We start from the raw sequence: 24,352 nt of genomic DNA, 5'->3' as shown, positions 1-24,352 counted from the left end.
TGTCAGATATAAGTTAGAAACATGTTCAGTAAGTTCTGTGGTCATCTGAAGATGTCAAATATGTCTGTGTATGTCAATATGTGTTGGAGATTAGTTCAATATAAGTTACACACAGGCTCAAAGCACGTTACTCAAAAGTTATGGATACGCTCGACATTATCTCAAAGTATTTGGACTTATGAGTAACTTACAGTTAACGTGTGTGAACGTGTGTTAACAATCGCATAACTTACCTACATCTTATGGGCCATGTATGCAGGACGTATAAACATACACTGACATATGTCCAGACATTTTCAGCATACTCAAAATTATTCTACGACCTGACTGTATGTTGACGTATACCAGCATGCTTCAGCGTGCCCATAACTTTCCTGTAACTTATCTGACGCTGGCTAAATAGTCAAGGTGTGACAGCCCCTTTATATGACCATATGGAGAGTAAATGACAACACTGTGTAGGGTTCTCCTGATTTATCTAAACTACACACAGAGGTGTTTTATTTTACACTTTATTTTAGTTCATTTAACATTTTGGGGAGTCGTAACTACACACTGTAAAGTGTAAATTAAAATACACTGTAAAAACACATTCAGCACATGTAAAGCTTTTATGTTCTTTAAAACATTGTAAAAGATGAAATTATGTACAAAACTGGTTCAAACTGGTCTTCTCTCACAAGAGTTTGAATTGGTGGGTGGGAGGTACCAAATTAACACTAGGGGAAGTTGAATTAACTTCAGCCCTATCAATTTTGGCAAATAACCCCCAACTTGAACCCCCTTTTTAACTTTCTAATAGTTAAAATAACACTTTTTATGTAAAAAAAAAACAACTCTAAAATATCTTACCCTGAAATTTTAACCTTCCAGTTTTTGCTTTGTATATTATTCCAGTTCATTATTATTATTGTTATTATTAGACCTGGTTTCATCCATGAATCACTTCTGGAGAACTAGTCGGGTCTTGGGGTTCAAAAAGTCTCCAGAACTTCAACACAAACTTACCTCCACCACCATCATGTGGTGCCAGTATTAGTGGGTGGTACCTCAGATGTTTAGAATAGCTCTTTTCACAGCGCTGATCTAAAAATACTCTTTGGAGAATCCTCTTGAAGCGTTATTCTTTGTTTCCAAACGGTTAATCCAGCCGTGTTTTGCGCAGTCATAGTTTAGCTCAGATGTGGTGGACCATCTCCTTTCAGACTGGCACTGAGGTCAGAAAATAGCCACACATTCACTTCTCCACAGTACTCTGAGGGCAGCATACAAAAGCCACTCTGTCTGAGCTGGAATATTGTGCGGAGAGGACAGAAATAGAGACTGTTTAAAACGCACTCAGTGGAACAACTAGGCCATGTTGGGACCAATTCACTCCCAATAATTTAACTGCTGTAATGTTGTAAATGCAGTAGGTTTAGACTGAAATTTATTCTGGTCAAGGTGATGAAAACTGAAGAGAGAATCGACGTTTTTCTCATCTGACTCTTGGAATAGTGGTTCAGCTACTGTCAACCAAAAATGTTCCTGAGAAGTTATTTTATTGCTTGCAAGAATTTGGTCAAAGCTGTGTGAGCTGTTAATGTTTTGTCTGGAATGTTTCACTCTATGGCATTAAACCTTTCTGTTCATGGAGACCAAACCAGATCCAGTTACAGGTCAGATCTGTGGAGAGGCGAACCAGCTCCCAGTCAGAAAGCCTCTTTTTCTGGGTATTTTTAAGCTATAAAACCACCTGTAACTGAATAAATGTAGGGTAGAACAGTTTAATGTCATACTGTGGAACATTTAAGGTAGAACAATGACATATCCATAGAAACAAGCAAGTAATGTGTACTGCTTGTTTCCATGGAGATATTACTTTACCTGGAACGTTCTAGACAGACTGGTGCCACCTAGTGCCTCTGCTCAATTGCATTTCTCTTCAGCGACTTGGTCAAGAATCAGAATACACTAGACGGTTCGCAAAAACCCCAAAAGTTGTAGACCGTGCACCGACCAATCAGTGAAGAGCCATGAAGCCATGACGTCAAACTCAAGCGTCTGTCGGAGTCCCTTTTGTGGAACAACACAACAGTAAACAAAGCGTCAAGATGGATGTAGACGAAGACAGACATTCTGTGTTGGCAACGATTTGCGAAATCAAGGATTTAAAGCTGGAACAAAGAAAATGTTTGGTGAATTTTATCAAGGGGAAAGATGTTATTGCCCTTCTTCCTACGGGATTTGGGGCATTACATATGTCACGACCAAATAGCAGCGCTTGGTTAAAAAAAAAAGTATCTGTACCGTTAAGTGAATGAATCCCAATGCTGAGAGGTCAGACAGTTTCCATGAAGTGAAACCGGCTGATGAATCAGGCTAGGAATGTTCCACAGTATGGCTTTGATTTTATAAAGCATTTATTCAGTTGTGTATTTATTCCTCAAAAATACCTAGAAAATGATAGATTCTTACTGTGAGGCGAGTCGCCTCTCCACAGATCTGACCTACAACTTTGCCCAGTGGCGTCATCTGCTCTTCTCCATTCTGTGTAATGCTATACTAATATCATCACAATAATATGGTAGGGCATCTGGCATAAAAATGCATTTAAATTACTATGCTAACTATTGTTATCTGTAGTGACCCTGTGACAAAAAAGTACTTTTTTTTGTTTGTTTTTTTGAAATTATGAGCAAAATTAAAGCATAAAACTTTAAAAGATAAGAACCAAGAAAAAAAATGATTGTATTTCTGTTCGAGGGGTTAGTATATGGAACAAGTGAGTGATGATTTTAAAAAGTCTAACACTGCAGAGTATAAAGCGTTTTAAGTTTTCAAAGCTATAGAGCTCTGGAATGAATGAATTATGCATTAAATAAGTTTGTTTTAATTTATATTTTGTCTCTTACATACACACTAATCACAAGTGAAATTGTAAATGCAAACTTGCTGTTCATATGCTGCTTTTCTTTCTGGGAATTCTGTCATTGTTTAAAAGAGTTTGTCATTATAAGTACTTTTTTACTTCAGCCTAAACCCTTTCGGTCATGATCTATTGGGTTGTAGTCTATGTTTTGTTTTATCTTGCTGCAAAATGATCGAATAAACTACTACTACTTCTACTAAATAGAGATTAGTCTATATACAATTGTATCTGATTAAACTCCATATCTGAGAGATGACGGACACAGATCTTAGAAACTTTTTCAATAATGATTTCATGACATATTGTTCTGTTATTTGTGTTCTAGCCCCCAGCCAAAGGAGCGTTCTTGAGAGGAGCTGGTATGGACCAAACCACAGGCAGATTCACAGCCCCCATCACCGGAATCTACCAGTTCTCTGCAAACGTCCACATCGGTGAATACATTTCTTTAACCTTTACAGCAGTATCGCCTTAAACTCACCATAATCCACACCTCTGTACTCAGATCATAATGAAGTGAAGAGGAGCAAGAGTCAGCTGAAGGCGCGGGACAATGTTCGAGTCCTGATCTGCATCGACTCGCTCTGCCACAGATACACGTAGGTTTCAATCTGTTAATAACTTCAAATTCCTTTAGATTTTGGTTTTATAATCAGTGTCTGAAACATGTTTTATTGTGAGACGGCGCTGTAAAACACATCTGAGGTGATGGAAGATAATTTATTCCAATAGATTTTAATTTTCGGAATTTCTGCCTTTGACGTCTGCTAAGAACACAACAACAGAACTTGGTTGATACTCTTTGGGTTGGGGGACTACTGCATTGCATACGCTGCTTGGGTATATTCTCCCAATGAGGCGACCAGATCTAAAGATCTAAAGATGTATTTCACTGTGGTTGTCCTAGAAGGATTGAGGGAGGGTCCACCGCCTATTCTGACATCCCTTCATTACGACAAGTCTCTATTTAGACATGTTGATTTTCCGATACGTCGCTATTCCGTCATGTCATATTTGCTGTGAGAATGTCATCTCATTGAGCTGGTGCAATGAACTTGAATGCTTACGGGTAAAAAAGACAAAATATTTTATCGGAAGTGCCTTTCGTTTAGACGGTGAATCTGAAAGCACCCTCTAGAGCGGAAAAGATGAATACGCTCCGTTATAGTGTTTCCATCTAAACTGCCCAAGACGCAAAACTCTGGTCAGACGCATCTTGTCGCATACGCGTTTACATCACACGTCGGACCTTCAAGTTGCTCTGGCAGCTCTGATAAACTTACAGGAGGCTCCCAACAAATGTACAGAATCTGCAGCGATACTATTAGTGAACAGAGAAGAATCTGCAATCACCTCTGTCAAATTCTGGATGCACCAGTTGGTCTCAGGTGAGTCAGACGGATATGAACGAGACCTGGAGAACCAGTAGACAGTGTTGGGGAGTAACAGATTACATGTACCGGCGTTACGTAATCAGAGTACAAATTATGAGGAACTGTATTCAGTTACAGTTACTGTTTCAGTGAGTGGTAATTGGATTACAGTTACTTTGTTGAAATAAATGGATTACACAGCGGTATTTTCCTGTTTTCACATTTTGGGCTATATCCCTTTTTTTTTCTTCTCAGTAATTCCACTCATTGCCAGACACTAAATCAGGTCTAAAACCAGGTCTCAACCAAGACTAAAACCAAGTCTAAACCAGGACTAAAACAGGACTAAAACCAGGTCTAAACTAGATCTATACCAGGTCTAAACCAGGACTAAACTAGATCTAAAACCAGGTTTAAAACCAGGTAAACTAGATCTAACCAGGACTAAACTAAACCAGGACTAAACCAGGACTAAACTAGATCTAAACCAGCTACTAAAAAGACTAAACTAAACCAGGTCTAAACTAATCTAAACCAGGTCTAAACTAAACAGGACTAAACCAGGACTAAGCTAAACCAGGTCTAAACTAGATCTAACCAGGTCTAAAACAGGTTTAAACTAAACCAGGTCTAAACTAATCTAAACCAGGTAAACCAGGACTAAGCCACGACTAAACCAGGACTAAACTAGATCTAAACCAGCTTTAAAACCAGGTCTAAACTAGATGTAAACCAGGTCTAAAACCAGGTCAAAAACAGGATTTAACAGGACTAAACCATGCTGCATGGACGTGTCTCCTCCTCTTCTATCAATAATATTTTTTATTTGGTTAAGTAAAGTCTATACTTTTTATTTTCTTTTAGCAGACAAAACTTCTTATGTGAAGATGTCCTGGTGTTTGCTTCTCTACAACAAATCAAGTAATGCAAAGTATTCAGATTACGTTACTCACTTAAAGTAATTTTTTTGGAGTGTGTAATCTGTAATCTGTAAGGGATTACATTTTAAAAGTAACCTTCCCAACACTGCCAGTAGATGATGGGACAACTCTGTGGTTACTTCAGGTACAAACATACCCAATCCAATTCCACACACTTTTGCATCACCGTACGAACGCAGATTTCCTCCCGAAAACCCTCGTCTTAATGCAGAATAAAAAGTGAAGACGCCACTTTTGGGTCAGCCTCAGTTACACTTTCCCACTGTCTGATATCCTACGTGGCAGAAGTATTCTCTGATCAAGCATCTTATGACATATGAGAGCACAAAGTATAATAGGATCCCATTAATGTTATTCATGTCGGAAAAGCGGAAAAAACGTCCAAGTCCAAGATGCTTGAAATATAATGTTTATGCCTCTATTCCAACAATTAGACGTCAATGTCTAAATAGCAGCAGCGTGTAACTGATTGAGGGAAATTACTAAATTTGAGGGAAAATATGAGAAATGTATGCTTATGCCCATGTGTTCCCTAAAAATGCTACAGGTCTAAGATTGAGACCAGGTGTTTACAAAGATGGTGTCCTGTTAGCTGCACTGATATTGCCAGTCCCTAATTGCAGGGTCAGTACCTAGTTGACCTTTTCATTGTTTACTAGGCTCTGTGCATATGCTTTTCATTTACAAACTCTATAAACATCCTGGCCTCTTACACCTACTGCGTAAAAGTGATCTCAGGAAGTATACAGCGCAGAGCCGTCTCCCTGGTGTCATATTAGCGCTGAATACTAACCTAACCGCTGGCTACGATTTATGAGGCGTTTAAAATGTTGTCTGTTACAGTTTGTGTGGAACCACTTTGGCATTTCCTGCGTAAACGTCTGTGCGGGTCTTTAAAAGGATATGTCCTCTCATTTAGGGCCGCGGTCCCTGTCGCCAAACTAATCTTTATAGGGCGACCTTTGACCCCAGAGGAAGCCTGTTACCGTGGCAGCGCGACCGTCAAATCCCTCCCCACTGCGGAGGTGGGAAACGGCTAATGATGGAGCTTAGCGTAGAGCCGGAAAGCTGCCTGGACAGAAACCAATATTTTCATTAGTATTTTGTACAATTTGGGTTGATATTTTAAGCTATAAATCTTCAGTTTTATTATTAAATGTCAAATTTGCAAAGTGTTATTAGACTTGTCACTAACTACTGACCATAAACAAGGAAAACAATGTGAAACAAATTCCCAAAGATTCCCTGTGATCTCATAATTTCAAAATGTCGTTCAAAAATAAAAGCCAATAAGCAGTAAAAACCCAGCCCTAATCTAATAAAAGTTCTACATGTGGTCATTGTATGTGGAGCCCAACCCCCGATTCCACAAGTACATTTTTCATTCCTTTTTCCCATAGACTTTCCAAAAAAGAGATATATTAAAAGTCTGAAAACTTACTCAGGGCTGATCAGCTCTGTGGTGACTGACCACAAAACTGATCATTTTCTTTTTCAGACTTTATAAACCCTGACGTTAACAGTCAACAGACTCTTGTGTTTCAAATGTGCTTTTTGGATTTTTTTTTTAAGATATTAGTTAACATGTGGCTGGTTAACTTCTCTTAATATTAAAATTTTTGCAAAAAGTCTATGGGAAAACTGGAGCAGATGTCAGTGCGCTCGAGTATCCCGAGTCTGAGTCTTATCCCGGTTCTGACAGTATTCTGGATATGGTGTTTACATGTGCCAAGAGAAACCAGGATACTCATGTCTCTGTGTAGGATCCTGGATATTTAGATTGGTTGCTATGGTCACTATGGCACAGATATGGCAAGGAGCTCAACATGTAGCAACGCTCCTAACAACAAAAAAGAAGATATATATTAAAATAAGAACATGAGACTAAAAAAGATTCAAAAGGAGCGCTTCCTGGAGAACATGAGACTGTGGAGCTCTGTTACAACTTCAGTGAGTCATTTTTAAGTGTTGAAAAATGACAGTCTCACAGCGTCCATTTACTTCAAGAGCAACGGTGCCTGAGTGTCTAGCACTCAAGCCTCACAGCAAGAAGGTTTCGGGTTCGATCCCCAGGTTGCCCGGGCCTTTCTGTGTGGAGTTGCATGTTTCTCCCCGTGTCTGGATGGGTTTGCTCTGGTTTCAGCCATCAACCCAAAACATGCTACATAGGTCTCCAAGAGCAGTTAATGGTCAATTAAATACAATCAATCAATGAACCTGATCCAGTGCACTGGTGCTAGTGGCAAGACACTTCACCCACATTGCCTAGTATGAAAGTGGTGGGTGCGTGAGTGATGGTGGTGGTCGGAGGGACAGTTGGTGCTGATTGGCATAGCACGTGTAGAGTGAATGAATAATATATGCTGAATGTAATGCTCTGTAAAGCGTCTTTGTGAAAAGTGCTATGTAAATGGGGACTTACGTACAAACATACACAGAAATGAGCCTGGAGTGAAAAGGTGCTTGTATTAAACAGTAGACTGCTTAATATTGTTTAGAAGTATAAAATGTATAATAATACATTGGACTTATATAGAATTTTATGTAGTGAAATTAGTAGTATTTAGTAATTATGAAGTTTAAGTTGTTTTGGGAAAATAACTCCTCCTCCTTTTGTTACTGGAGTTTGCACATGTTCAGTTCAGCACCAGTGTTGAGAAATCAGGATACTGCGTCTACAGGCCGTCCTGGACATTCTGAGAAAAACCCAGTGAGAGTATCCTGGTTTCTCATAACCGGGACACTGGCATATCCAGGATACTGAAATGAGGATACTGTGTCCAGATGGACAATCACATAACCAGGATACTCAAAAAACCCGATCAGAACCAGGATACTGAAGTGCATGTTTACATATACACTGTGGTGAGATTCGTACGCACTGATTCCTCGTCTTCTTGACCTTAAGTTCATCTTTTTCAGCACAAAGTCCATTCACATATTTTATATCAGATTTGGTTTCCATTGCTCTGCAGAATATGGAACCTTATCCATGGACACTGCCCACAACAAACTGATATTGAAGGAAACTCCAGCGCTCTGACTCATTAGTGCTGCTTTGTTAGAACAACAGCGAAGTCTGCTACTGGGAAACATGGACTAATGGAAACAGGGGTAGAATCAATTAGTCATTAGTGTAAAGAATAAAGCAGTGGAAATGGGTGCAGTCCACTCGAAAAACGACTGCACTGTCTTTTCCAAGTGCTGTACTATTTCATTCATAACACTGGAGGCAAATCCAACACATTTTCTGCAACTTAACAAGGGAAATCTACTCAAAGTCTATTCAGGCGTTTCAGCTCCTGTTTATAGCCGACTGTCCATTCCAAATATTCAATAAGTTGGAACAATTGTTTTGAGTGAAACTGGGACAGATACAATGCAGACACATTTCGGCTCTTTTTTATTCACGCTGATTTAATGTTTAAAGGACCTATATTACGCAAAAACGACTCTTGTGAAGCTTTAAGTCACGTTCACGTTGTTGCTCCCTCAAAACTCTGAGTTCATACATGTTTGCGTAACCATTTATTATTAGTGTGTGTACATATAAAGCTCAAGATGCTTTGTTCCACCTTGTGATGCCATGTAGAAGTAGTTTTCACGTTACTTTACAGCGGAGCACTTCCTTCCACATGACATCACAAGGTGAAACTGTGTGTTTTGAGTTTGAGAGAAGAACTCAGCCTAAATCTGCAGGTTTGTGTCTTAAACATGTCTGAATGAAACAAAACACAACTCCTGGTCTGTTTGCAATGAGGAAACAACATTAGAACATACAGTAGATCAGAAAACAGTGTAACATGAGCTCTTAAATGTTCATTATTATTTTATATCCACCGTAAATGAATAAAACTAATTAGTGTTTTGAACGATGCTCAACTTTTATCACTCTGAAACCCTTCCACTAGTTTTGAAGCCTTTTATAAATCGCACTGACCTTGAAAAGACTATTCACGCTTTTATCATCTCCAAAATACTGTAGACTATTGTAATGCACTTTATGTGTGTGTGTTCCGGTCCACCTTCAGCAGAATAAAATGTATTCCCCTACAGATTACAGATTACATACCCCAAAATGTAGTTTGTAACATAATCCATTAAATGATTTATAGTGAGTAATGTAATCTGAATACTTTGGATTACTTGATATTGTCATGCTTTTTAAAACTACATGAATGTACCAACCACATCCTGAAAATTCATGTTTGTTCTCTTCAAATTGTCTGTTGAGCCCAAGTCTCCATGAACAGACTTTTGTTTACTGTAGAGAAACAAAGACCAGAATCTTAACATAAGATGTTCTGTCTGTTAAAAGAAAATAAAAAGTCCAGTCTGGTTTAGACCTGGTTTAGTCCTGGTTTAGACCTGGTTTAATCCTGGTTCCTGGTTTAGACCTGGTTTAGTCCTGGGTTTAGACCTGGTTTTAGACCTGGTTTAGACCTGGGTTTAGACCTGGTTTTAATCCAGACCATAGGGCCTCCAGGTAACCAGAGTAACATGTTGAATGTGACGTTAAACGTGTACAGAGATGTGAGCAGATCTGACCAGAGTTTTTGCGTTCTTGGGCAGTGGTAGACGGAGATGACACTACGGTGACGATGGAGCTTATTCGACTTTTCCACTGTGGAGGTGGTGTTTCAGATTTTTGCATTTTTAAGCTCCAAAAACGCCGTCACCGTCTAAACGAAAGGCACTTCTGATAAAATATTTTGTCGTTTTTACCCACAATCGTTCTCGTGTAAACAGGCCCTCAAATTCTGGGGTGATGGGACTTTCTTTTTTAGTTTTTATTAAGGACAACAGAATATAACATTAAAAAACTACAACGATCAACATTTAACAATTCCAATAATCGGCATAAAACAAAATACAAAAACATAAAGAGCAACACCCACAACAAATACAAAACAACAACAACAACAACAAAAAAGGCCCATTTCCTCCCGACCACACACACTAACACAAATCTGGCCAAATTAAACAAAAGTAATATGGTAGTGGGTCCAGTCAAGTGGTAACGGAGGGAAACGGGGGCAGATTTTTGACATTCAAATGTCTCTTATTCAGAAACTAGAGGGACTATTGAAATAAGTAAAGTATCAGAATGTAGGAAAGAGTTACACTCCAACAGGGTCAAGTTAAACCTGTGATATTCTTTCAAGTTGTTGACAAAAAATTTTAAAAAACTCATGTCGGTAACGAAGGGAATGAAATATGCAGCACTTTTTGGGCAATAAATCCAAACAGTGATAACTCTTGGTTCTCACTTCCATATCCTTAACAAACTGGTTTGAATATTTGCTTCATATAGTTTTCTACCATATGGTACAAGATTAGGTTGAAAAACCTCTTACTTTTTGACTCATGAGATTTTTTATTAAGAAAGGTCATGGTAACGGAAGGGAAAAGTAACGAAGGGAAAATTGTGCAAGCAAATAGAAGGTGCATGATTTTACATAATTTGTTGCTTTTTTCTTCTGAATACTTTAATATTACTTCAAAATTAAAGGAAACTATTTGTATAAAATATGTCAGTCCTTCCAATCAAATTTTTTTTGAAAAATCATGTACCTTCATCAACAGTTCAACGATGGAATAACACAAGATATGATGAAATACATCCATTTATTGACATGATTTGCAGGTCTTTGAAATTTGGGAAATAATTTTTGTTCCATGTTTCATTCATGGTCTGTTTAAAATGTATAGAACTTTAGAACTAAAAATGGTACAGAAAAAAGGTCAACAGTTTCATAAACTAGACACATATGTATCTGTTCAGTACATTTTTATATCAGATGCATTAACTTGAATTTTTGGCCTTGATGTTTACTTCTGCTTGACCAGGCCCTAGTGCAACATAAACACACCGCTAGGCCACTCTACATTGACTCACTGCGACCAGTTCTCAACTGAAATGGTTGAAATGGTGATGGGGGCTTTGTTTGTCGCTGGCCCCAGTCTCGGGAACAAACTGCCCCTGATTTGCACATCATGTTTAAATCCAGGCTCAAAACTCATCTATTCAGACTGTTATGTAGTGACACTTTGCACAATTAGTTTTATTTCATTGTTAATATTTTGAATGTTTTATGTCATCTTGGTGTTGTAAAGGCTCTAGAAATAAAGTTTGATTGACTGATTGATTGATCGTCCTACCTCAAAGACACCCATTACCTCAAGCTCAGGTCACACATCTTTGGTTTCACTCAAACCTCTCTATTTAAACCAGCACGTCCATGAGAAACCAAATAAATCTCTCCCCTAAGCCTCCCCAGACCACAGAGAGGTCCAGGCAAAGCTGCGTATAAATAATATCATAATGAAGGCTTAGCGAACCAAAAGACTCCCATAAGCTCCTGCAGCCTGCCTCCCACACACCAACACGCAGAGAACGTGAAAGTCGTCTCGTTGGGATGACATTTGGAGAGGGAGATACATGATTGATTTAGCGTAAAGTCGGAGCATTTTCCACTTAACGTGAGCCAGGGCGGTCTCTGTGTGTGGTTTAATAACACTGTTGCTCAAGGCATTTTGTTGCAGATTATTACGGTTGTTAAATAGAATAACTTCACAGAGTTAAGCTGTGTTATGTTTTTTTCTTTTTCTTTTTTTTTTTCTTTTAGATCTCTTGAAATGATCGTGGGATTAGAAAGTAACAGCAAGATATTCACCGTGAGTGTGCAAGGGCTGCTGGAGCTGCAGGTGAGCACAAAGTTCATGTTAATGTTGTTTTTCTGAGAGTTTAAAGGTTTTTAAGGTCTTTAAGCCATGCTGTTACCCCTTCAAAAACAGACCTGGAGTTGTGTTTTTGTTTCATTTACACATGTTTGAGGAATCTTTTATTATTTATTATTAGTCTGTTTACATCTTCAAAGATCAAAATACTGTTTTCAAGTTGACAGCTCCTTTTACTTTTAGTTCAGTAGAGATTCCAATGCTGAAATTAAATATTTCTAGTGAAGGTGTATGGAGTTTAAAACACAGTGGAGCACTTCCTGTATTACCACATGACATCACAATGTGGAACAGAGTGTTGTCTGCAGAGTTTGTGTTAAACATGTGAATGAAACAAAACACAACTCAAGATCTGTTTATGATGATGAAACATTATAACATAAACCAGAAATAGCATAATTAAGAAAGTAAAAGTGTTTTCATGTTTTTATTTGTCAAATAATATGTATGTGTAAATTAGACAAGCTTTGACCATTGTTTAGAATATATGGTTGTCAAGTAACACTTATAAAATGATAAAAAGTAAGTATGTTTTTATTTATAAAGCTCTTTTCACAGAGCATTATTCATTCATTCATACCTGGTGATGGTGAGCTGCTATTGTAGCCACATCTGCCCTGAGGCAGACAGATGGAAGTGCAGCTGCCACTCTGCACCATCAGTCCCTCCAACCACCATCACTCACACACTCCACATTCATACTAGGCAATGTGGGTGAAGTGTCTTGCCAAAAGACACAACAACAGTTTTTGTGACTGGCGCCCCCCTGTGGCACCTGATTATCCCAGTGTCTCACATCCAAGTTCTAACCAGGCCCGGCCCTGCTCAGCTTCTGAGATCTGACAGGATCAGACTTTTTTCAGCCGTTTTTTTTTTAAAGTTTTTTTTTTAAGTTAACTATGTTTCAGTGAAATGACTAGTCTAACCTGTCATATGCACTTTAAGCCAACATATTGCCAGTCTACATGCTCACGGTGACCAGATTTTTCTCAAAGCGAGTGGTTTTATTCTAGACAGTGCGCGCAGCCTGTGGTCCGCAGACATATCCCACTGAAGTCTTTGAGATCGGAGATTTTAAATCTCATAAGATTCTCCTCATGTCTGTGGTGTGCTCTTTTTGTTGCACTTTTAAAAATGGTTTAAGACTAGGGATGTAACGATATCCAAATCTCACGGTATGTTATTATCACGATATGTGTCTCATGGTATGATATTTATTGCACTATTTTAAAGAGGCTAATATAATTGTAGATGGGACAGTTTTTTGCTGTGAAAATACCTTGACAAGATTTTGGTGTGAATTATTTCCATCATAATCCCAAGAATTCAAGTCAAAAACATATTTCTTCATGTTGTCTGCACTGAAATGAATCATGGGATATGTAGTTCTTGATGTTTATAAGCTGTTGCTATGATAAAACCATGCATTTAAACAGAGGAACTTGTAATTTAATATATTGTAACAGCCCACGATATTATTGTGAGACTTTTGACAATACGATATCACGATATTTCGATTATTGTTACTTCAATATTTAAGACTGAAAAATGCTGTAGTGTGTGGCGGCCTTTATACTTGTTCTGATACAGCTCAAGATCATTCATTTCTGTCCTGTGAATGTGATTGTTTCTTGTTTTAACATATTATATCAGTATTTGATTTTCGATCCTTTTAATAACCCTACTATGAACCTTGCTTACATTTCAATACCCAGACTTGTGCATTATTTCTCTCCAGGCTGGACAGTACACCTCCATATTTGTGGACAACGCCGCCGGGGCCTCCATCACGATACAGAACGGCTCCGACTTCATGGGCATGCTGCTCGGGGTATAGCCAATGCTCCAAACCGTGGGACTCTTTGGATTTTTAATCATTTCCCAACGGACTTCTTCTGAGCATCCCCACATCCTCAACAAACAAAAACAGGACATGAGAGCTACAGTGAACTTTCAGGAGACTTTTTGAACGGTGAAAAAGACATTACATGGACTTTTGGACATTTTCTTGGACACTTCAGTGAGGTACATATGTTTCGGTGTACTGTTTCAATGCTGTTCTAGGCCTGGGAGCTCTACATATGTTTTGGTATACTATTACAATGCTGTTTTAGGCCTGGGAGCTCCACAAATGTCCATATTTTGAAGTTTTCTGCAAAAATCAAGACTGAAAAAGTACAGCGTTGGGTGTTGTATGTTGGAATCTAGAGTTGCAGTACACTGGACCATGAAAAATGCTCATATATAAGGTCTGTCAATGTCTTAAGGAGATGAATGTCCCACAGTTTAACATATTCTACAAAACCATGTGTTATTGTCCATTATATGTTAATTTGAATGTATAAGTCCAGACATACAGAGGTATGTAAGCTGCATCATAAGTGTTATTCAGTATTTATGTTGAGATGTAAAATATATAATTCCTGTTGATTTACACTCTATGAATGTTTAAACCACAGATAAAATAAAAGTATATTTAGTCATTCATTTGGTCTAATTCATAAAAACGACTTCAGAACCAGAGTTTGAACCATGAGTGTGGAGCATATTTCAGAATGAACCAAGTCTACTCCCTTTTAACCATACACTCTTTTGGTTTTGTCGACTCTGGCTCCAATCAAATTTCTATAGGCGAGTTTCAGCTGATGTCATTGTTATTAAAAGCCCGCGTTGCATGTTGGGAAATATTTTGGTCGGAAGCAAGAAACACGGTAGCGTCAAACACAGTGCGTAACCTCGCGTATTTATCCCCGATAATGATAAATTCCTGCTGCATTATCGGATGCACAAATAGAAGCACGGAAGAAGGAAAATGTCTTTTTCATATTCTGAGTGAAAAGAACCACTAACGGTGAATTAAACGGCTTTCAAACATTCGCAGAGCAAACGTAGAAGATCCTAACAAACCGTGGACTCCAACAAGTTCAACAACACATCGAGACTCTTGGAGGTTTTCATCTTTTCAGCTGTGAATGGCCCAGGAGTTTCCACCAAGTCATTGTGGATATCGCCCAAGTGAATATTTGTCCAGGTAGTTGGTGATTCCGACCAGAAATTTGGTTTGTCGGGGTTGAAAACGGTGATTTGGCTCCATCGATGCTTATGACCAATTTCTGGTCAAATGGTCTTGGGTCCTCTGCCGTTAGAGTGGAGAAATAACCGGGATCAATACCCTTTACATGCTTTCTCACTCCGTCCGTCATGTTGAATTAGTGTTTATTGCCGTCGACCAAAATAATTCCCAGCATGCAACGCGCACTTTTGTCAACAATGAAACTCGCGTGTTGAAAGGCTGTTGGTCCTCTCTCTGTAACTGTTGCTGTCAGCCTCGTCATTTTGGTCTTAAAATGTTAACTCTCTCTAAATCATCATGTGGTTTTTATTTTGTTCATACATCAAGATATGAACATCAATAACAGACTAATAAAATGGTAAGTGGTCACATTTTTATACAGAGCTTTTCCACCTTCAAGGCACTCAGGTTCCATTTAAACATACACAGGTATTTTTAAAAACAGAGACATTTCCCTTTGTTTGTGCCCATCTTTTACACGCAAACAGCGAATACGCCTCTGAAAATCCTTCTAAAACTGGAACTGGAAAACTACAGTTTGGCGTTTGCGTGAGTAAAAGTAAAAGAGAGATAAGCTGATTTTTAGGCAGCTGACGCGCCGAAAGTGCAACCAGTCTTTATCTTTTGCACTGATGATGATGATGGAGCATCAGAGCAGCAGTCACATTCTTCTGGGGCAAACACTTTTCATGTGTTTGCATTTGCACAAACAGCTGATGGATCATATCCATGACCAGACACAAATGAGGCTTGGAGGTCAGCAATTTTGCCACTTCTTTAACAGATCTGTGGAGAGGCGAGCCCGTTCAGTAATGCACGTTTTTCATGTTATTTTTGAGTAATACTATACTATAATAACTGTAATAAAATAAATATAACTGTAATAAAATAAATGCTACAGGTTTGAGTCTAATCCAGGGGCCGCCCAGAGTCTTGGTGTAGTTATGATGGTGCTCAGTGGAGTATTTATGCGGGTTGATGGAAATGAAAACCTTTTTGAAAACAATGCTGTGTGCACGATGCTTTTTTGGAAAACCGAGGGAGGGAAGTATTTGTCTTTTAATATACCCGGCTATGTGCAAATGTAGCCTCAAAGCTTTACAACAAGGAATGCTCACCCATTCACACACACTCATACACCAGTGTACACAGACACAGGTGGGTTAAGTGTCTTGCCCAAGGATACAAGGTAATATTCATCTGTAGGAGCTAGAATTGCTCTGCCAACCTATGGATCAGTGGATTTGACCGCTCAACCAATGATGTTTTGAGATTCAAACCACCAACTTTCGGGTCAGTGATCAAATGCTCTTACCAGCTGAGCTACAGACTGATAAAGTTCCTTCGTTCCTTGAGTTCGCTCCAGCTAGGTTTGATTGACAGTGTTGCTAAGAGCAGGAAGGGGCATTACCTTCAACAGCCTCACTCATGGTTGGCTCGTTGGTTGCAATGATACACGCGCTGGGATTACCAAATATGGATCTTGGCTTCCAAATAGCCACTATAACTGCTAATCTCAATTGGCTTCATTTGACTGGAACACTGTGGGTGACGTCACATTCCCTTAGTCCACGGTACAGATGCGCGGATGGGCTATTTTTTCATGCGCAACCGCGACACAAAACTCATCATCCGCCCGCTGTCCATTTGCACCTAAGGTTTTGACCAATTTTCTAAACCGCACTCGCCCGCCATCCGCTCAATGATTTTAGATTTTAGAACAATCATATAGCAAACAAATTAAAGAGCCTCGATAAAAATGCAAACTCTATAGCTCATTCCTTCCAAAATTCGCTCAACGTGCATGTTCGCATTCTTAATTGTCCGTAACATAAAACGACGCTCGTTGCTCAGGGGTTTAACTCCCTGTTCGGAGCCTCACCGTGAGTGCGTGGGCTCAAGAAACGCGCCAGTTCACTAAATAACAGGGCAATTGCTTCCTGACTCGCTTCGGTCGCCTTCTGACCGTTCATTTCACATACAGTATAACATAGACACTGGTACGCTCCAAGGGCCCATTCAAGAAGCGCGTGCCTCGGTGGCGCGCACGCAGTCACTCAGTCACGCTCACGCCACACATCGCTATAAACACTGCACATAGGAGTAAAGACGCATATCTTATAACACTTAACAATAAAGGCTGTAATATATATATATATATATATATATATATATATATATATATATATATATATATATATATATATATATATATATATATATATATATATATATATATATATATATAATTTGAGTAGTTAAACTGCCACCCGCCCGAATTTAATTAAAATATTATTTTTTGTCACGTCATCCGCCCGACCCGCGGTTTAGCCATGGACACCACGGCTGTAACCGCAATCTGCGCATCTCTAGTCCACGGCCTGGCTCTGTGACTGCAACAGACACGACTACTGCAAAAGTTTAGGTGTAGGAGGCGGATCCCTTTTATAAGCGGCTGAATGCACTGGGCCCTTGTGCATCCAGGTCACCTCAAAATACAACAATAATTAATACAAACATGGCACAACAGGGGCTGTGTGTGATGAGTCTGATGTTAAACCACGACAGAGAAACAACCGTTGGGGGCAGTCAGGCTGTTTGAACATCTATCAGTGTCTCTTTTGACTGTCTATCCAGTTGCTTCTTTGTGGTTCTTATTGAAAAAAAACATCATATTTCAGAATCAACTGTGGATTAAGGAAATGTTTTCCTGAGCCAGAAGGTGGGCTACAGAATCTTTAAAGGAGCTTACTGTCGAAAACATGAAACAGAACTACACTGCAACAAAGCTTGGCCAGAATTAAACATATGAACACTTAAATCTATCAGACTTAAAAGTAGTGAAATGTAGTGATGTGTTCATGCAGCAAGATTATTTTACTTGACAAGTTCTTTTAAAATAAACGACCTCTAGACTAGAATGAAGTTGTCCGTGGTGAGTGTTCATAAGTGTTCATGGGCTGGAAATAAGTTTATGGATCCTAAGTTTTAGATAAACAAATCTGTGTCACTGAATCTAAAAACAAGTGAAGTGTTGCAGGGAAAACTCTGGTAAATGGATGGTAGCTTCTTTTAAACATTTATTGCCTAAATCTAAGATTTTCTGACTAGTTGAGTCATGGAAAATGTATGTCATTGTAAAAATATATGTGACAATTTTTAAGATCATACAACGAATTCAGAACTAGTAAGTAGAAAATAAATCTAAAAACAAGATGTATACAGTGGTATAAAGTGGTCCCCCGTTAGGTGAAATCCACAATGTAGTCAGCTTTATTTTTTAGCTTTTTTAAATTCTTATATCTTTATTTTATAAATTCTTATATCTGTTTTAAGTCTGTAAAACCCCTCAGCACACACTTTATGCACTTTTCTCAGACAGGACACTTACAACCCTTTTTACATCCTTTTTAAAACTTATCACTGCTGTCATCCTTATGTTATTTTCCTCCTTCTTTATGTAACAAACCAAAGATTCATTTATTCTGTAATGCGCTAGAGCTGCGTAACTTCTACCTTCCTTCAGCGTGTCCAGAAGTCCAACTTTTTGTGCGATGGTTTGCATCTTCCTCTGCCTTTTGGGTGCGAGCGCAGGAGTCTTTGTCGGTGCAGAACAAAAGTTCTGTTGTCAACATTGTGGGTGTTGTTGGGGGGAAAACTTGCAAAGTAATGACTGAAAGGACGAGATCGCAGACACAAGTCATAGAAATGAGTTTCCTCTGCAGGTTGGGTGCTTCCTTAAAGATAGGGTGAGGAGCTCTGTCACACAGGAGGAGCTCAGAGTAGAGCTGCTGCTCCTCCACGTCAAGAGGAGCCAGCTGAGGTGGCTCGGGCATCTGTTCCGGATGCCTCCTAGGTGCGTTCCTCGGGAGGTGTTCTGGACATGTCCCACCAGGAGGAGGCCCCAGGGAAGATCCAGGACACACTGGAGGGACTATGTCTCTGGGCTGGCCTGGGAACGCCTCGTGGGCCACCCTGGAGGAGCTGGAGGAAGTGTCCGGGGTGAAGGAAGTCTGGGAGTTCCTGCTTAGACTGCCCCGGATAAGCAGAAGAAAATGGATGGATGGATTGAAAACATGCAAACATACAGCACTTCAGAATCACACTGCTAGAGATCGAACATTTCTGTACATTTGTCAAACTGAACACATTCTGTACTGTACAGGAGACACAGCACGGAGGAGACTGACTGACAATGGTCTATAGTCCCTTAGCCAATAAGAACGCAGGGGGAGGAACACAATGCTCTGTTAAAAAAAAAAAAAAAAAAAAAAAAAATTGCAAAATTGCACACAAAAAAAATATGCATAACAGTGAGGCTGCAGGAAGGTGAACTGTGTTATAGTGAGGGACGACTGTAACCTGATATATATTTTTAAATCTTGGCCAGATCAGAGAAATTTGCAGTGTCGTTCTTTTAAATAGTTTGCAGAGGCCCAAAGTTATTCCTCACTTACGCATTGAAAACACTCTAATGATTCACCATGATCGAGTTTATACGCGCTTTTCACAACTTTCAGAGGCCAGAGTGAAGTTTTTAAATTCTTTTATAATGAGACAGATCGACGGCATGCAAGAGCTGCTTATACGCAACAACTCTAAGACAAATTTAGTTCCAGAAAATGTGGCTTTTAACTAAAAAAATATGGTGTTATTCACATACCGTCTGAGACCAAACAAACACGGCTTATGTCATAACTTGTTTTGAAATATAAATGATCCAAAAATGCCTCAGATATTTTTCCCATTGGGTCTGCAGCCAAATGAACTGTCTGGATGGCTGCTGTTTACAGAGAAAAATCTGCTCAGATACTTGTGTCTGCAGCAGGACTGTCTGTACACGTCTGTATTGCAAATGTCACGGTAGAGCCACAGGAGGGCCAAGTTCGGTTCAAAGCTACAACGAGGAGAAGCCAAAACCGAAACCAGCAAAAAAAGCCACATATTGAAACATATTCCGAGCAGGGGGCACGGATTCGAAGGCGCATGTAACGTTTAAAATAGCCCCTGCACTGCTAATAAGACTTGGAAGGATTATTTTAGGTCTGTATCAAATATCACGGTTAAGTTTTTAAGGTTGCAGTGGGACAAATACTTGGATTTACAGTAAAAGCAGTACCTACGACCACTGGGCTGTTTAGCAGGAGACTCGAGGGCCAACAAAAACTGGTCTGAGGGCCACTTTTGGACACCCCTGAGCTAGAAAAATCAGCTTTGGTTTAATTTAGTTTAGCTGTTCTTCCAGGTCTTCTCAAATTCAGTACATTTTATTTTATTGTGTAATGTACAAACACACACGACCACATAATTAAATAATAAACTAAAATCGTAGAAATAAACATTGAAAACACAAAGTTGCACGCGAGACCTTAACCTGGAAATGGAGGGCAGCACTTCATGACATCATCGCTCGTGGACTTAAAACGCAGGATTAGTCAAACAGATAACATTTTGAAATGAGGAAAGGACATTATACCACGGTTGTAAAAGTTGATCTTGCAGACTATAGACACTTTAATTTAATGCTAAGACAAAGATAATCACTCCGTCAGTCGCATCTCAGTCAAACCAAGAAGCTCAACTATCATTTACAAACATATTACATCTGTACTAATGTTTCCTCTTCACAAACAGACCTGGAGTTGTGTTTTGTCTCGTGTGAAACATCTTTAACGCTCTCTCTCAAACAGAAAACACTGTTCCACCTTGTGATGTCATGTGGTAAGTTCTCCACTGTGTTTTTAAACTCCATACACTTTCACTAGAATTATTTGGATCATTTCAGCTATTGAATTTCTAATCTGAACTACTGAACGGAGCTGTTAAACTGAAAACTACCGCTTCATGACATCACAAGGTGGAACAGAGCATTTTGAGCTTAAGATGTAAACAGAGTAAATAATGCAAGATTAGCTAAACGTGTGAATGAAACAAAACATAACTCCAGGTCTGGTTTTGATGAGATAACAGCATTATGACATGGCTTGAAGTTCACAAGAGTTAATTTTGTGAACTGTAAGCCACAAAAATTGAGGGGATGTCGACAAAGCGGTTAGCGCTCTCTCCTCACAGCAAGAAGGTCCTGGGTTTGATTCTGGCACCGTGTGAGGCCTTTGTGTGGAAGTAAGTAAGTAAGTTTTTATTTATTTATATCACAAAAACACTTTACAGATCATTATTCATTAACTCACGCCCAGTAATGGTAAACCTCCATTGTAGCAACAGCTGCCCTGGGGCAGACTGACGGAAGCAAGGCTGCCAATCTGCACCACCACCATCACTCCCACACATACCACTACTAGGCAATCTGGGTCAAGTGTCTTGCCTAAGGACACAATGACACCCCCTGTGGCACCTGGAATTCCCAGTGGTCTCCCTTCCAAGTACTAACCAGACCCGCCCCTGAGCTTCTGCCATCTGACGAGATCAGACTTTGACAAGCTGCTATGGCACATGTGTGGAGTTTGCATGTTCTCCCTGTGTCTGCTCTGGATTCCCGTACCACTAAACATATACAATATAATACCCTCTGGAGTATGCTGAAAAAGAGACTCTTACTCTCAGTGAGACTATCCTGGTTAAATAAAGGTCAGTAAAGGTTAATAAATAAATAAATACATAAATATTGCACCTTTAACAGAGTTTGCTTTGCTCACTGATTCTGCAGTGTAAATCTGCATTGTTTTTAGATTTGTTGTGATATTTCCATTTCTTTTTTTCCTCATAAGCAGCCATGTTTGTTTAGATCCAGACAGACCACGCATGTCCCTGATTGGCTAATCCACCTGTCATTCGTCACACCAACCTGAAAACTGGGATATTCACCAGCGACCACACACACATCTTTGTAAAGTATTAAAAAGTGTGTATTCTGGATCCTGGACAGTTCATTCTAAGTGTGGGTGGTCTTTGAGAAGGACGTAATAGAAAGTAGCTGGGACTTTCTCACTTTAAGGTACAAACTTCAGTCTAGTCTGTTTAATTGGCTTGTTAACACCAGGGCCCATTACATAATACAGACTTTTTCTTGTTCTGAGAATCTTCACAGGATGACCGCAGGGACATAGCTGCACCCACGTACGCTGACCACACATTTCTCCGCTCTCAAACACAAACAGACTCTTATTATTCCTGAATAAATTACCGTACTCTTCTGTGGCTTTCATTTTCCCATGGCAAACCTTTCACATGTCACGGGAGACGTTATTAAAATGACAAATGAAAACAACGATGTATAAAATGTCTTGACTCTGAAAACATACTACTTGGATCAAACTGGTATTGGATATTTCTAGAGACTGCTGTTACAAAGTGCTCACTCACTTTTTATTAGGTGTTGTCTCTCATCGCAGACGCCCGTGCCAGGACTCTCGCAGACACACAATATTTAGCCTTGCGTTGCTCAACAGTTTAAAGAATGGCACTCTTGTGAGCACCGGAGGGTATAGTGTTATGTGCAGTGTTGGGAAGGTGACTTTTAAAATGTATTCCCCTACAGATTACAGATTACATACACCAACATCTAGTTTGTAACGGAATCCATCAAATTACTTAAAGTGAGTAATGTAATCTGAATACTTTGGATTACTTGATTTGCTGCAGAGAAGCAAAGACGAGGAAATCTTCACCTAAGATGTTTTGTCTGCTAAAAGAAAATAAAAAGCCCAGACTTTACTGAACCAAATTAAAAATATTATTGATAGAAAAGGAGGAAACACGGTCCGCGCGGCATGGTTTAGTCCTGTTAAATCCTGTTGTAGAACTGGTTTAGTCCTGGTTTAGACCTAGTTTAGACCTAGTTTTAGTCCTGGTTTAGACCTAGTTTAGACCTGGTTTTAGACCTGGTTTAGATCTGGTTTTAGACCTGGTTTAGACCTGGTTTTAGTCCTGGTTTAGACCTAGTTTAGACCTGGTTTTAGACCTGGTTTAGACCTAGTTTATACCTGGTTTAGACCTGGTTTAGACCAAGTTTATACCTGGTTTAGACCTAGTTTTAGTCCTGGTTTAGACCTGGTTTTAGTCCTGGTTTAGACCTAGTTTTAGTCCTGGTTTAGACCTGGTTTTAGACCTGGTTTAGACCTGGTTTAGACCTGGTTTAGACCTAGTTTAGACCTAGTTAAGACCTGGTTTATACCTGGTTTAGATCTAGTTTAGACCTAGTTAAGACCTGGTTTATACCTGGTTTTAGATCTGGTTTTAGACCTGGTTTAGTGTCCGGCAATGAGTGGAATTACGTAAAAAAAAAAAAAAAAAAGGGGGATATAGCCCAAAACATAAAAACAGGAAAATACCGCTTTGTAATCCACTTATTTCAACAAGTAACTGTAATCCAATTACCACTCACTGAAACAGTAACTGTAACTGAATACAGTTACTCATAATTTGTACTCTGATTACTTAACTCCGATACGTGTAATCTGTTACTTCCCCAACACTGATTATGTGACATGTATTTATTAAAGGCAATGCACCAGATTTTAAAACAGTGAAACCATGATGAGTTTATTTAAAAGTGCACTATGTAACTTTTTGGTTGGAGGTCACCTGCGTGTTTCTCAGTGTGAGCCTTAGCGTCTCATTCGGCGCATTTCAAAATTCTTGTAGAGCTGCAAATGCAAGGAGCAGCCAGACAAAAGTGAAAAAATGCATAGCACCCTCGGTTGGCCGATGTCCAAATGCTTTTTTATTAACAAAATAACGTTTTGGCAAAAAAAAAAAAAAACAAACCTTCATCAGATATTTGTCTTGTTTTGGACCACAGCACACAAAATGGTTGCCAGCCCAGGTGCCCATATACCCACCAATGAACGGGAGGTCCCGAAGTGAGGTCACCCAGTGAGTTCCGCCCACTCTACAACAAGAAACAACAGTTTAGATATTTACATTAAAAAAACATTTTGTAAAATACAGAAATAGATTAAGTCTATCAGAAAAAACATCTTAGATCAAACTCCACATTCAGTCTGTGAGGAGCGAGAGTCTTAATTCGGTGAATCCAGAAGTGTCTCTTTTTGACAGGAGCATTTGTAGATCACCACCTCTAGGGGGCAGCTCCACATGTTCAATGCCAATATATCATAAGGAAGAGACAGGACGGTTAAAATCAACAAAATGAGCTGCCACAGGATAGTTCATGTTTTTCCATCTGATTGTACTCCTATGTTCTGCAGTACGTGTTTTTAAAGTCCTGCTTGTTTTACCCACAGAGGCTTTACCACAGGGGCAGGTGAGCATGTAAATCACAGACTTTGTGTTGCAGGATATAATTCCTCTGATCATTATTTCTTTTCCAGTGTGAGGAGCTTAAAACTGT

At 39.3% G+C, this 24,352-nt stretch overlaps 1 protein-coding gene across 1 annotated transcript in view; it reads left to right on the top strand.

Moving 5' to 3' along the window:
* c1qtnf12 (C1q and TNF related 12) overlaps positions 1–13,995 on the top strand; it is a 62,184-nt gene extending 48,189 nt beyond the window's left edge. Inside the window, exons 5-8 of the mRNA XM_020922246.2 lie at positions 3,237–3,345; positions 3,417–3,510; positions 11,855–11,933; positions 13,705–13,995. Of these exons, the coding sequence (XP_020777905.1) occupies positions 3,237–3,345; positions 3,417–3,510; positions 11,855–11,933; positions 13,705–13,803 (381 nt within the window). The 3' untranslated portion in view covers positions 13,804–13,995. The remainder of the gene's footprint in view (positions 1–3,236; positions 3,346–3,416; positions 3,511–11,854; positions 11,934–13,704) is intronic.
* Positions 13,996–24,352: the final 10,357 nt, after the last annotated feature.

Source organism: Boleophthalmus pectinirostris, unplaced genomic scaffold, assembly GCF_026225935.1.
Source record: "Boleophthalmus pectinirostris isolate CB_2022bp ecotype Guang Dong unplaced genomic scaffold, ASM2622593v1 HiC_scaffold_8, whole genome shotgun sequence".
Classification (NCBI taxonomy): Eukaryota; Metazoa; Chordata; class Actinopteri; order Gobiiformes; family Gobiidae; genus Boleophthalmus; species Boleophthalmus pectinirostris.
The sequence above is the reverse complement of the archived record's forward strand: the minus strand, read 5'-3'. Positions and strand labels throughout refer to the sequence as shown.